At 37.8% G+C, this 12,617-nt stretch overlaps 5 protein-coding genes across 5 annotated transcripts; 2 read left to right on the forward strand and 3 right to left on the reverse strand.

Annotated features, from left to right (window-relative positions):
• Positions 1-302: 302 nt before the first annotated feature.
• Positions 303-2,174, forward strand: LOC103847267 (methylesterase 17). The gene is made up of 4 exons (XM_009124327.3): positions 303-1,218; positions 1,303-1,443; positions 1,515-1,649; positions 1,736-2,174. Exons 1-4 carry the CDS (start codon positions 955-957, stop codon positions 2,024-2,026), a joined length of 831 nt encoding a protein of 276 aa, XP_009122575.1. The 5' UTR covers positions 303-954; the 3' UTR covers positions 2,027-2,174.
• Positions 2,175-2,807: 633 nt separating this feature from the next.
• Positions 2,808-3,559, reverse strand: LOC103847278 (cytochrome b-c1 complex subunit 8). Its single transcript, XM_009124338.3, has 2 exons — positions 3,295-3,559; positions 2,808-3,079 (listed from the first exon to the last, which is right to left on the reverse strand). Exons 1-2 carry the CDS (start codon positions 3,462-3,464, stop codon positions 3,031-3,033), a joined length of 219 nt encoding a protein of 72 aa, XP_009122586.1. The 5' UTR covers positions 3,465-3,559; the 3' UTR covers positions 2,808-3,030.
• A 668-nt stretch (positions 3,560-4,227) lies between these two features.
• LOC103847296 (protein transport protein SEC31) lies at positions 4,228-6,930 on the forward strand. The gene is made up of 5 exons (XM_009124360.3): positions 4,228-4,700; positions 5,129-5,241; positions 5,318-5,686; positions 5,769-6,564; positions 6,649-6,930. The coding sequence occupies exons 1-5, from the start codon at positions 4,442-4,444 to the stop codon at positions 6,717-6,719; spliced, it is 1,608 nt and encodes a 535-aa protein (XP_009122608.1). The 5' UTR covers positions 4,228-4,441; the 3' UTR covers positions 6,720-6,930.
• On the reverse strand, positions 6,913-9,158 carry LOC103847288 (bZIP transcription factor 28). Its single transcript, XM_009124349.3, has 2 exons — positions 7,621-9,158; positions 6,913-7,542 (listed from the first exon to the last, which is right to left on the reverse strand). Exons 1-2 carry the CDS (start codon positions 9,071-9,073, stop codon positions 7,088-7,090), a joined length of 1,908 nt encoding a protein of 635 aa, XP_009122597.2. The 5' UTR covers positions 9,074-9,158; the 3' UTR covers positions 6,913-7,087.
• LOC103847307 (transmembrane emp24 domain-containing protein p24delta6) lies at positions 9,101-11,798 on the reverse strand. The gene is made up of 4 exons (XM_009124369.2): positions 11,368-11,798; positions 10,940-11,164; positions 10,770-10,846; positions 9,101-10,668 (listed from the first exon to the last, which is right to left on the reverse strand). Exons 1-4 carry the CDS (start codon positions 11,578-11,580, stop codon positions 10,524-10,526), a joined length of 660 nt encoding a protein of 219 aa, XP_009122617.1. The 5' UTR covers positions 11,581-11,798; the 3' UTR covers positions 9,101-10,523.
• Between the last annotated feature and the right edge of the window lie 819 nt (positions 11,799-12,617).

Here is a 12,617-nt window from a genome sequence, read left to right on the forward strand (position 1 = left end):
TTAAGGACCTCAAGAAAGAGTTTGGTTGCAATGGTACACTGATTGTAAACACAATAATTGCATATAAATAAATATATTATCAATTCAAATATCACTAGAATAAATTATTTACATATGTTCAGAATATTTAATATTAAATCAAACATATAGGGTTTTTTATCAAAGAAAAAATATTTTATCACATAAAAACAATTTAAAAATACTCATGCATTTGAAATATTTAGTAAAAAAATGAAATTATATCAATTTTTTACATATCACAAAAATATTTATTATAATAAAATTATACTTTTATTGTGTAAGAATATTAAAAACACTTATGTATATATACAATTATATACAATATATATAAGGAGATATATCTCTTTTGTTTTTAAAAATTATGATGTAAACTATTATTTTGGACAACACAATATAAATTATTTTTATATAATGATGATTACCAAATAACAATTCATTATAAATTACGATAGTATAATAACAAACCTAATTATTTATTTAAGATATGAATATTTTATAACAAAATATAAATTATTTTAAGACAATGATAATTCTCAAATCAATAAAATTTCTTTTTAATTAATTGTTAATTATATACTAACAGATCTATTTATTTATTAAGGATAATAAATCTTTAAGCTGATTTAAATTTAAGTATGAGAGTTCAGAGGTAAAAAATCACTTTACAAATTACAATATAAATTATTAAAATAAATATAAATTAATTAATTAAATAAAAACTTAATTATACCCAAATAATCCGCGCGTAGCGCGGATAAAAGATCTAGTGTTATAATAAGAATAAAATCTCATGACTGAGAAAAGAAGCAAAGAAATCTCTTCCACTATATATGCGCTTGACATATGTGACAAAGACCCCCAAAGAATAAAACACACAGAGCACTCAGCGGAAGAAAACCCCATTAAACCTCCGGCAAAACTCCGGCGTAATCTATGGCGGAGGAGAATCAAGATCACACCCTCGAATTGAAACCAAGAAGAAAACAACCACACTTTGTGCTAATACACGGCATGAGCTTAGGATCATGGTGCTGGTACAAAATCAAGTGTCTCTTGGAAGTCTCTGGCTACACCGTCACTTGCATCGACCTCAAATCCTCAGGCATAGATCCTTCCTCTGCCGATACTCTAACTTCCTTCGACCAATACAACCAACCACTCGTCGACTTCCTCTCCTCCTTACCCGAACAAGAACAGGTCAGAGACACACACACGTACAACCCTAACTGTATTGTTTCTTGTATCTGAAGCAAACTCTCTCTGTTCTGTTTCTGTCATCAGGTGATACTTGTGGGCCACAGTGCAGGAGGGCTTAGTGTAACGAGCTCGATCCAGAGATTCCCTAAGAAGATCTGTCTGGCTGTTTATATCGCAGCCACAATGCTCAAATTCGGGTTTCAGACAGATGAAGATCTGAAAGATGTAATAAAAAGAAAAAAAGTTTATTTCAAATGAAGGTAACTTGTGCATGACGTTATGTTGTTTTGTCACAGGGAGTGCCTGAGCTATCAGAACATGGTGATGTCTATGAGCTCGGTTTCGGTTTAGGACCCGAGAATCCTCCTACTAGTGCCCTTATCAAACCTGAGTTCAGACGAAAGCTCCTTTACCACATGACTCCTCAACAGGTTTCTCTAAGTTTCATTTCCTATAAAAAGCTCAAGATCCAAAAGTGTTATCCTAATGATATGTGATTGTTCTTGTGATTGTCAAGGAGTGTGTATTGGCTGCGTTAATGATGAGACCAGCTCCGCTTCTGGCGCTCACAACTGCGAAAATGGAAGAGGCAAAAGGGCAGGAAGAGGAGGAGGAGCAGGTGCCGCGCGTGTACATCAAGACATTGCACGACCGGGTGATGAAACCGGAGCAGCAGGAGGCGATGATGAAACGGTGGCCACCGAGACAAGCTTATGAAGTGGATAGTGACCATTCACCTTTCTTTTCTAACCCTTTTGTTCTCTGCGGTTTACTCATTAAAGCTGCCGTTTCTGTGGGTTCTATCTAAAGCACAAAGGATTATGCGTGTGTTTTGTTGTTGTTGTAGTTGTGTGTGGTTGATTAAAAACCCGGTTTAAGTGATTGGTTTATGGGCCTAGTGGAGATGGTATTTAATAATAAAAAAACAAAATTGTTTAATTTATTTTAGTTTATAACTTTATACACTTTTAAATTAATATTCTATAAATTAATACACACTAAAAATCTCTATAAAATAATATAATTTTATAGTTTCAAATTGAATTTTTAGTTCAATTAATATATCGAATTAATATCTGTATAAATTAATAAAAAACTTATAGTTTTAGTGTAGTTCCAACATTATTAATTTATAGAAGTTTCACTGTACATGACAAAACGCATGTATATACCCTTGATCCAGAAAAACGCCTGAACGCCTCTGTAGCTTCTACTATATCTGGTGGAACCACTCGCGTAAGCTTTTGAATGTATAGCAACACGTATCCGTGCATAAAGCTTCTCAGTTTGGTTAACACAGAAAACTCTTGAATTTCTTCTCGAATCACTGAATAAGCGGACGAACTGGAATGTGGAGTCAACTGTTGAGATAAGAGCCATGCACATAATGTTTAATAAACTCAACAGTTGCACAGTGTTACCACCATACCAAAATAAACTGCAAACTTGTACTGTTGGTATTCTACACGTTGTTTTCTTCTTCTACTTTGGTGTGGAGTTTATTTTGTTATGGTGTTACTATCAATGTGGAGAATACCACAGTACAAGTGTAAAAGACATAAAAATTAAGTCTCGATGCGAAGTAAACATTGTCTCTTATATGTTTGACTAGCATATTCACTAGTTGGATTTTTAACTTTAAAGGGAGCAAAGCTAGAAACATTAGAGAATACAATTCAATTCAATTCCATATGATATCAAGAAAGATGCACAGCAACAGTGATTATCATAAAATCTAGACATTTATTTTGGCAATAAAGAGGTTTCAGAAAATCACAGACGCAGAAGATTGGCTTTCACACACATGATGGTTCAGAACCTGTGCTCCAGTTTCTCCTGTTCCTGGAAGTGCTGAGCATACCTACATTCATTCATGTATTTTGAAGATTAAGCATATATACTTTTCTAGCTCACCTCTGTACTAAACTTAATTATATTCAGTTTCAAAATCTAATAAATACTCTTCTCAGAGAACGTAAAAACTAGCAGTACAACAACCAGATTCGAAGAACAATCTATCAATCAATCACCAGAATCATTGATAACGATATCAGAAGAGAAGAGAGGGAGAGATACCAGTAGGTTCCGAGGACAGGAGTGACGAGGAGAGTGGCGCTGATCCAATTCTCCGAGACCTTGTGGTGGATCTTCTCCGGGAGATCCTTCCAGAGTCCCGTCATTATCTTCTGCTGAAACGGCGACAGCGCGTAGACCACCGCCTTCAGCTTCACCGGCTGCTTCCCCATCCTCTTCTCTTCCCCCCCCAACGAGACGACGACGACGAATCTCCTCCCAAACACCTGAATTGACCTACAAATAAACAAATCCTCTCAACGAAGCAGTTACGATTTGAACCGGATGACCTGGGTCAACATTTTTATCTTTGATTCGGTTTGTGTAAACCGAATTGGATAACCACAAACCTAGTGAGTTAGTCTGTTTAAGTTAACAACAGCAACAACTTGGGCCCAAACAATATGGCCCAAATTTGAGAGATTCACGCTTATTAATATTTACTGTATTTATGTTAATTTCAAAATTTGGATGGATTTAAGTTTTTAATAAACTTTTAGATCATTTAAGATGAATTACAAAAGTTATTATGATTTTATTATAAAATATATATGCCCTAAACTATAAGATTTGAATCTCTTTTTATTTCTAAATAAGAATTTATCAAAGCACTTTGAAATCACTAAAAACTACTAAAAAAAAGATTAATCATTGGTGAATTTGAATGGATCATTCTTGTAGAAATAGATAATGAACAATAGTCACTGCCAAAAATGTAAGATGAATCTTATAGAATATTATCCATTGGGTGAGGGTAGTTGAAACTCTTCAACACACTAATCTGTCGGTGGTCTCACCCACACGACCAAACCCTTTAAACATTTCTCTCACTTTCCCCCCCCGATAGTATTTTTATCATTAATTAATACTATAAATCTAAATTAATTAAATTTAAGAAACTATAGGCGAAACAATACACACAAATAAAAACCCTCAGGTACTCTGATAAATAAATAAATAATCGGAAAAATCGACAAAATTCACTTCACTTCTTCTCGGCTGTGTGAGGAGGAATTAGAGAAGAAACAACCTATCCGATTCGATTCCACAACCTTCGAATTCGCTATTTGGTTAGCTCTCGTTCTCAATCTGGTGAATTAGGGTTCCTGAACGATGGGTGTACGACAACCTTAAGCTGGTGGTTTCGCCCATGGGTAAACCTGAGGATGACGGCAACAGCCTCCGCGCCGGAGGAGAAGCTCACGGCGATTCCGCGGAGAGGAGGAGGAGGAGGAATGCTCCTCCTCGTTGTTGTTGTGGGTGTTTCGAATGGATCTCGGGGCTTGTTGGGTGTAAATGCCTCTTCGTGCTGCTTCTCTCCGTCTCCTTGTTTCTCTCCGCTTTGTTTTTGTTGCTTCCTTTTGGCGCCGTGGATCGTGGGGGTTCGAGTCTCGATCCCAGATTTAAAGGTTATTCCTTTTTTTTTTCCTTCTAGCTTTGTATTGATAAAAGTTTCCTGTTTTGGCATTGAATCTACTCTTTGATTGAGTCTTATGTTTACTCTCTGTGTAGTAATGAAATTGGTAATCTTTTATTACAAAAGCTATTTTTGGAACGAGGTTTGACTGTGAATGATTTCTTTGCTATTGTTAACTAGTGTCAGAGATGAGTCAACGTTGCTTTTTTTTTTATCAAACCTTTGAGATAAGGAGTATCATTAGCTGTTGCTAATCAGAGAAGAGTTACATGTTTGTGTGCATTGTAATTAGAACGATGTGTGTCCTTTGATTCGGTCTTGATTTTCACTCTAGATACCTGTTGATTCTACATTACTGATGGACAAATGAGATAATAAACCAATGCTGATTATAGTCCTCCACTTTCACTGTGGATGCAGGTCATGCTGTAGTAGCGAGTTTTAGCCTCAATAGACCAAAATCTTTTCTTAATGAACATCTCACGCAGCTTCAACAAGACATCTTCCAAGAGATGAGCTACATTTCCATCAACGTACAGTATTTCATCTCTTTCTTATCATTTTTCTCCTTTGTCTTCTGATACAACTTGGTTCAAATGACTTTAACAGGTAACTATCCTAGCCCTCGAGTCACACGAACTGAACACGACAAAGGTTGTGTTTGGAATCGACCACGATACAGCATACCGAGAAATATTTCCTCTCTCCTTGAGTACTATCAAGGGGATGTTCGAGTCGGTGCTGATAAACCAATCCACTCTTCAGCTTACCAAACCCTTGTTTGGGGACACTTTCCTTTTCGAAGTTCTAAAGTTTCCGGGAGGAATCACTGTGATTCCACCTCAAAGTGCGTTCCCGCTGCAGAAGTTCAAGCTTTCTTTCAACTTTACGCTAAACTACTCCATTCATCGGATCCAGATAAACTTCAATACCCTTGCTATTCAACTCAAGAATGGCCTGAATCTCGCACCATACGAGGTTTGTCACAATATGCATATGCTTTAGTAAGTGTTAATGTGTTGAGTTAGATTGTTCTTACAAGGATTATGTTTGAATGCAGAATTTGTATGTAACCTTATCAAACGCAGAGGGTTCCACCGTGTATCCCCCTACGACTGTTCACTCATCTGTTTTGCTGAGAGTCGGGACTTCAAATCCAAGCCCGAGATTGAAGCAGCTGACTGATACCATCACGGGCTCACGCTCGAAGAACCTTGGCCTGAACAATACCATATTTGGTAAGGTCAAGCAAGTTCGTCTGTCATCTTTGCCAAACAACAGTGATAGCAGCACCAACTCTCCATCACCTTCACCTTCCCCTCATTCCAACCACCACCATCACCACCATCACCATCATCATCACCACAACCATCATCACCACCACCACCACCACAACCATCATCACCAGCTTAGCCCAAGTATAGCTCCTGCTATTTCACCTGTGGCCTCTCCTGTCCCTCAGAAAAGTCCTAGAAGTAGAAGAGCTCCATCTGCACCTCCGCCCTGCAACTCAGGGAATAGAAGAGGACAAAGAGTACATTTCAAGGATAAACATTTGCATTTCTCATCTACACCTACTCCCACGCCTTCCCCTTCCCCTGCATCGCATCGTCCTCCTCGCTTTTCTGCTCAGCCACCACATGCATCACATCAGTCTCCTCGCTATTCTGCTCGACCACCACATCATCAGCTGCACTCACCGGCCCCTATTCCTGCAGCCAAGCCTCATATAGTTCCAGTCTCTGCCCCTCTACCTCATGTGGTGTTTGCCAATGCAGCTCCACCACCGAAAACCAAACCAAGTGAACCGCAGCACGCAAACGATGTTGCTCATCCTCAACCGCAGACATCTTCATGTAAGTTGCTTACTTAAACAATCATCCAATTTAGCAAGAGATATTAAATCATAAGAGCCCTTTTCTTTCTGTCTATGGCTGCAGCTAATTTGAACTTACTAGCTACGCCATGGATTGTCCTACTCATGCTGATAGCGGCTTGGCTTCGTGAATAATGACATTAACATGTCTAGTACATTGTATCAGAACCTCCTCCTCTCTCTCAACCGGATACTCAAAACTTAAGTGTATAAAAAATGAATTCATATGGAGACTAGAGTTGTTGTTATAGAATGTTGCTGCACAAAAGTGTGCAGCCTTCTACTTAATGCTCTAAGAGCTTTTTGTATATTATGCTTCTGAAAGAAAAAGCAAGAATTTTCACTTTGTTCTTCTCTTCAAAATTAAATACCAAACCTTAAAAACACTGAGTTTTACAACACAGAGAAAAAAAGTCGCAAAGGTGGTTTTTGTATATATAACAAGTCAATGTTCCGTCTACTTTTGGGTCAAGATGAGTAAAAAAAAACGAGCTATGTCGGATTCAGGTAGCCACAAGATGGAGACCTGACCGGGGAAGAACGCATGAGTATGTAACGTACTTGACACTGTCTAGAAGCACCACCACGAAGACCCTGGAAAGTGATTTCGGGTTTGAGGGCATGACTCTATCGGTTTCAGAGTCAACGACCTCCCTTGGATCAAGCAACACTGAAACAACCATTGATGATGATGTGGGTTTGGTATTAGCTTTCCCATGAAAGGTCTTGTTTTGGGCGTCTTTGCTCGCCTGGGCTTCCGTGATGTTAAGCTCAGATGCCAAACGTGAAACCCGAAGCCCCTCGAGAATCCTCCTGTTCTTCATTCTCTTGTCTCGGGTGGTAGTGACATTTTGGAGATGCTCCCTTGTAATGTTGGAGACTGATGATGGGACTATAGCACCTGGAGAAATATCGAACTGAAAAACCTCGGTGCACATGCTATAATCCATTAGTGTCCCTACAATAGATGCAGTAAAGGGTTAATCTAAGTTTACTCCATTTAGTAGAACTACAAGACGAAGAGCAGCAAAGTTACCTGCGCCACCTTCATGAAACCACTGGTGAAGTCTTTTCCCATCAGGCGAACCAGAAGAAGTGAGAGCCTTTGAAGAATGTGGAAGCATTGCTCCATTTCCTCTCACATCAGGAACAGGGACACCAGGAACCGTCAACTCAGCTTCTTTGCTTTTTATCGTCTCAGAAATATTCTTCTTAGCTTTCTCGCTAGCCAAAACAGAATGAATGATCAAGTTCCCATCGATCTTCACAAGCCCATCGTTCCTTGGAACGTAGAGAGAAGCAAAGAGAGGCTCACTGGAATTGCCCACTCGTCCTTCTACTCCCCCACAACTATCTCTACCAGAACAGACACTTTCTCTTCTAACATCAGACCCATCACCAACCATAAGAACCTTCCCTCTATGCTCATCATAATACCTACGACCCTCATACTTAGCCAAACCACTATCTCCTCCATTATCAACATTCATAAACGGAACCAACGTACCAAACAAGAACATAAAGAACATAATCCCAATAAAACTGATACTAGCAGCCTTCTTGAGCTTGCTTTTCCCCTCTCCCTTCTTCGGCCTACTACAACTCGGGAGAGGCAATTTAGGAATGGGAATCTGTGATCCATAAGGATACGGCGGAGGAGGATACGGCATCCACTGATAAGGTAAAGGCGGTGCAGCCATGTAAGGATTCATAGGAGGAGGAGCACCACCAGCAGCTGCAGCCATCATCTGCTGCCTTAGCGCTGCATTCTCAGCCATCACATACGAGATCTTCCCGTTTAATTCAGCAATGGTGGAGTTCATAGTCTTGACTTTCCCTTGAAGCTCCTCAACGTATTGCTTCTTCCTTAATCTCGAAAGCTGAGCGCTCTCGCGGTTCCTAATCAGCCTCACCTTCTTCTTCTCATCGTCCTCCTCCACAGGAGAAGCTGATTTCTCATCGGACTTTTGGTACTTGAAGCTCCTGTAATCTCCTCCAGAGTCTCCCTTCTTCCTCTTGCTCGTGCTCTTGCTCTTGCTCACAGAAGAGTTCTCAGGGGAGGATAACGTGTCGCAACCGCCTGACGTCTTCGAGCCTTGCGACGAGACCTGAGAATGAACAGAGTCAGATCGATCTTCTAAACCTCTATCGACGATCTTCTCCTCCGGTGAATCGAGATTCGCATGGTTTGCGATCGCTTCTGGACTCTGATCTCCAGAGCTTCCGAGCTCCTCTGAGGTCGCCACCGGGGGCTCCGCGTCGAGGTCGAAATCGACGAAATCAACGGAATCGTCGAACGAGAAATCCAAATCCGCGAAGTCTCCGTTCTCGTCGTCGAAGAAGAAGCTTAGATCGGAAATCGGATCGGAAGCAGAGAGGAAGAGAGGATCTAGCGGCGGGACTGAGATCATCTCGGGATCTGGTAGCGTATTAGGGTTCAGATCAGGCATCTCCGGTGGGTTAGCGATAGAGAATGTGGACTCCGTCATCGCCGTTTGGTTGGTTGAATATATATATTTTTTTTTTGCTTCTTTCTTTCTCTTCTGGATTATTCCACACGTTTTATTTTGGGAAGGAGAAGATGCGCGTGTGGATGCGCGTGTTACCTACACGCGGTTGGATGCGCGTGTCACCGAAGACGGAGTTCACGAGTTTGGTTTTACACGTGTGTGGGATTTTTTTGGTTGGATTTCTTTATTTGAGCATGGAAACAATTTAATATATATAGATTTTCCGAATAAAAAATAAATTATTTGTAAGGTTTATTTTATTTTTGTTCCGGATCTTAAAGGAATGAAATCCACTATTTTATTGAAAATCTAGTTATATTAATTAATCATCCCATTTTTTATTCCACAGATAGATATTTATTTTGGTATATTAATTCCTTGTAAGAATAACTAGTTGATGCCTTTGTTGGCTTGTAGCTAGAACGTTATATTTTTAGTTCAGCTATCAAATATTTGATATATAAATATTGTTACACCATCGGTGGTGTTGTATTATTATGAATGAAATTCAAAAAGTAAAATTTAATATATTAAACAAACATATATATAACGGAAGTTTCAAAGCAAAAAACATACATATAACGGAGCTAATAGGTGGAGTATTTTACATTTTCAGAAACCAACTAATAGTCGTTTGAAAAGTGAAACCAAGTAGACAAGAATTTCCGAAAAACAGATCCACTCCTGCCAAAAGACTTTTTTTCCTTTACTTATTGTTGGTATGAAGAATTCTTTGAGATGTCATACTTCTGAAGTCCTTTTGAGTGTCATACATGCACCAAAGGATTCCAAGCACAAGATTCATATGGTATCTCAACTTTCGGCAACCGATCTATAACCAGGCGAGCCACGTGAATCACTTTCTCACAAGCGGAGGTGGTAATCCAAATAATGACAAACGTCAGCAACGTGGTTAATCCAACTAGTTATCTGATCATTTCAAAAGCTAAATAAAGACGATGAACTCTTAATATCAGTAAGTAATGTTATAATACAAAGATTTGATGTTATTAATTTACTTTTAAGCTAGCGTCAGACAATATAACTAAGTAAAAAAAATAAAATAGTAACGCACATCATGACTGTTTTCATTTGTCATCAATGCCTTCATTAATCTCTTGTTAGCTTAACGTGTCCACCAGTCAAATATTATTTGAAAGTCTACATTGTGATAAATGAATTAGATGTACGTATACATGTGATTATGATCTTGTCCTATGTGATTTTCTGAAATATATATAGATATATGATGTATGCTTCTTTTCTAATAGTTTGATTATGAAGGTTCTGTGAGCGATAAATTATGGACGAAACTAAACATGTGTTGTCTTTATGGAATTGGCATGGTACGTATGCGGTATGACTATATAACCCCCATGAAAGTCACAAGATTGCAATTTTTTCTCTAAAATAATATAGAACCATTAACTTAGATAAGCTTCTTCTTGAGGAAGAAGCCTTTGAGATGCCAAACTTGAAAAAGTGAAACAACAACGGAAAGCCCTAAAGACATAAAGCTAAGCTGCACAACCCTCTTGTTAGTCTTCTCGTTTATCTCCCTCATAGATGCTTCCCTGTAATTTTTATAATTAGTAAAACAAAACAAAAAATATCTTATATCAAAAAAGAAAAAAATCATTAAGACAGATAGAGAGATAGATGATAGTTAAATAACCTGAATCTTAGAAAGAGAATGTTTGCCCTAATTTCAAATACACGTTCAGCAGATTTTCGAAGTTCAAGCTCCACACCCTACAAACAATATATATTCATCCACATGTGTTTTTGCGGCAATAATATTACTCTAGTCTATATATGAACTGGAACTAATTACTTAAAACTTGCCTCGATCTTTTCTTTCTTAGCAATAGCATCCCAGTCTTTGGTTCCGATACCCATCTTCCAGTCAAGGCTGACGATGGCAGTGCTATTATCGACTGCGTAGTGTGTCTGATCTTTATGCATAGATAAACAAGCTAAGTATGTTCCGCTCTCACTCGTTGTAAACGCAAACCGACCTTGCGTCACGTTTGTTCTCTTGTACACTTCTTTCCCGTAAGCTGATGTTACCTATAACAAACACATGCATGAATTAATATATAACCGAGTCCTCATGCTACCAATTATAGAAGTTATATATATATCATCAATTCATCATTGTATCTCCATTGTTTTGCTAAGTTAACATTTTATGGACAATAAAATAAAATACGAAGAACAATGAAGTATATATGGTTGTGCATATATGATTTAGGTATATATAATATACATACCCGAATATTAACGGTAGGACCAAGTCCCACCTCGTTATTCTGATCAATGCAAAGGAAGTCGCCAACGACTACCACATTGGCTTGGATCTCTTCGTAGACGCATCTGTCGCCAGCCCTTGGAATCGTTAACCATATAGCTTCCACCGCCGGTAAATGAGAGCCACCGCCTGCGAGGCAAACCAAAGCAATGACTAATAACGGTGATATCACCATTGTTTGAGAGAAATAGCGAGAGAGGGAGATGATGACTTAAAAGGTTATACTATTTACGTTATTCATCAAAAAGAGTTATAAAGCTTTATGTTCCAAGTTGTAACCACTGGTAGATGTTTTTCTTGTATCCAATCAGAAGAAGCCTTTGTAGGATGTAATGAACATTTTGCTAAAGCGCAAGCCGTTTGTGCTGATTTTACTTAAATGGAACTGCGTTTAGTTTTGACTTCTGACTAGACAATTTCATCTCTGTAAGAAAGTGAAAATTCAACAAAGGTTACATTTTTCAATCCCATCATCAAAGGGTAGGCAAGAGAGGCGTAAGAATGGGTCCATTATCAGTTTGTATAATTTAGTTATAAAGGGCCCAAAGCTTTTTATTTTCTACATTTCTTTACTAAAAGGCCTAACTTCATATTTGCCTATGGTATTACATTTTTTTGAAAATAGTTTGCCTGAACTAATTAACAAATCACCTTGAGAAAATTTTATAAATTTTTTGAAACAGTTTGACAATTTTCTCCATAAAGATTCACCATGAAGAATAAAATGTCACACCAACTCAACGTCTAGAAGAAGATTAATTTTTATTAGTAATATATTATATGATGGGCTTATTTGCCAAATAACCAAAAAAAAAGAGTAATTAGATTTTTAGTGAGAGGTTAGAGAAAGATAAGAAGAGAAATAAGGAGAAAGAAAGTGTTTTTGGTTAGATAGTGGGTTTGTGTTTTTTTATGGTTATAGGGTGCAATTTCCCTTATATGATTCCACCAAATTTTTTTTTTTTTTGTCAACAGATTCCACCAAATTAAACTTTACAAAACCCACTTCTTCAGAATTATAACATTTTAAAAACTAAACTATCAATAGCCCACATGAAAAAACAAATATAAATTTGAACAATTCTCTTAAATAGTCATTTTTAAGTTTTGTCTTCAATAAAAAAAATGACCAAAATAAATTTTTTTTTTTTTTGAAAATTTTAATATTTATTTTTTATTATTTAAATTTTGATATCTCTTACTTAAAACCTA

Source organism: Brassica rapa, chromosome A01 (genome assembly GCF_000309985.2).
Source record: "Brassica rapa cultivar Chiifu-401-42 chromosome A01, CAAS_Brap_v3.01, whole genome shotgun sequence".
NCBI classification, from domain to species: domain Eukaryota; kingdom Viridiplantae; phylum Streptophyta; class Magnoliopsida; order Brassicales; family Brassicaceae; genus Brassica; species Brassica rapa.

What these genes read in the sequence shown, in the direction of transcription:
- LOC103847267 (XM_009124327.3), top strand. Translation starts at nt 955, where the DNA reads ATGGCGGAGGAGAATCAAGATCACACCCTCGAATTGAAACCAAGAAGA. An exon ending in CAGATGAAGATCTGAAAGAT is followed by an intron (nt 1,444 to 1,514) that starts GTAATAAAAAGA and finishes GTTTTGTCACAG; the next exon opens with GGAGTGCCTGAGCTATCAGA. An exon ending in ACCACATGACTCCTCAACAG is followed by an intron (nt 1,650 to 1,735) that starts GTTTCTCTAAGT and finishes GTGATTGTCAAG; the next exon opens with GAGTGTGTATTGGCTGCGTT.
- LOC103847288 (XM_009124349.3), bottom strand. Translation starts at nt 9,073, where the DNA reads ATGACGGAGTCCACATTCTCTATCGCTAACCCACCGGAGATGCCTGAT. An exon ending in GTTTCATGAAGGTGGCGCAG is followed by an intron (nt 7,543 to 7,620) that starts GTAACTTTGCTG and finishes CATCTATTGTAG; the next exon opens with GGACACTAATGGATTATAGC.
- LOC103847296 (XM_009124360.3), top strand. Translation starts at nt 4,442, where the DNA reads ATGGGTAAACCTGAGGATGACGGCAACAGCCTCCGCGCCGGAGGAGAA. An exon ending in TCTCGATCCCAGATTTAAAG is followed by an intron (nt 4,701 to 5,128) that starts GTTATTCCTTTT and finishes CTGTGGATGCAG; the next exon opens with GTCATGCTGTAGTAGCGAGT. An exon ending in TGAATCTCGCACCATACGAG is followed by an intron (nt 5,687 to 5,768) that starts GTTTGTCACAAT and finishes GTTTGAATGCAG; the next exon opens with AATTTGTATGTAACCTTATC.
- LOC103847278 (XM_009124338.3), bottom strand. Translation starts at nt 3,464, where the DNA reads ATGGGGAAGCAGCCGGTGAAGCTGAAGGCGGTGGTCTACGCGCTGTCG. An exon ending in CCTGTCCTCGGAACCTACTG is followed by an intron (nt 3,080 to 3,294) that starts GTATCTCTCCCT and finishes GAATGAATGTAG; the next exon opens with GTATGCTCAGCACTTCCAGG.
- LOC103847307 (XM_009124369.2), bottom strand. Translation starts at nt 11,580, where the DNA reads ATGGTGATATCACCGTTATTAGTCATTGCTTTGGTTTGCCTCGCAGGC. An exon ending in CTAAGAAAGAAAAGATCGAG is followed by an intron (nt 10,847 to 10,939) that starts GCAAGTTTTAAG and finishes TATTGTTTGTAG; the next exon opens with GGTGTGGAGCTTGAACTTCG. An exon ending in ATTCTCTTTCTAAGATTCAG is followed by an intron (nt 10,669 to 10,769) that starts GTTATTTAACTA and finishes TAAAAATTACAG; the next exon opens with GGAAGCATCTATGAGGGAGA.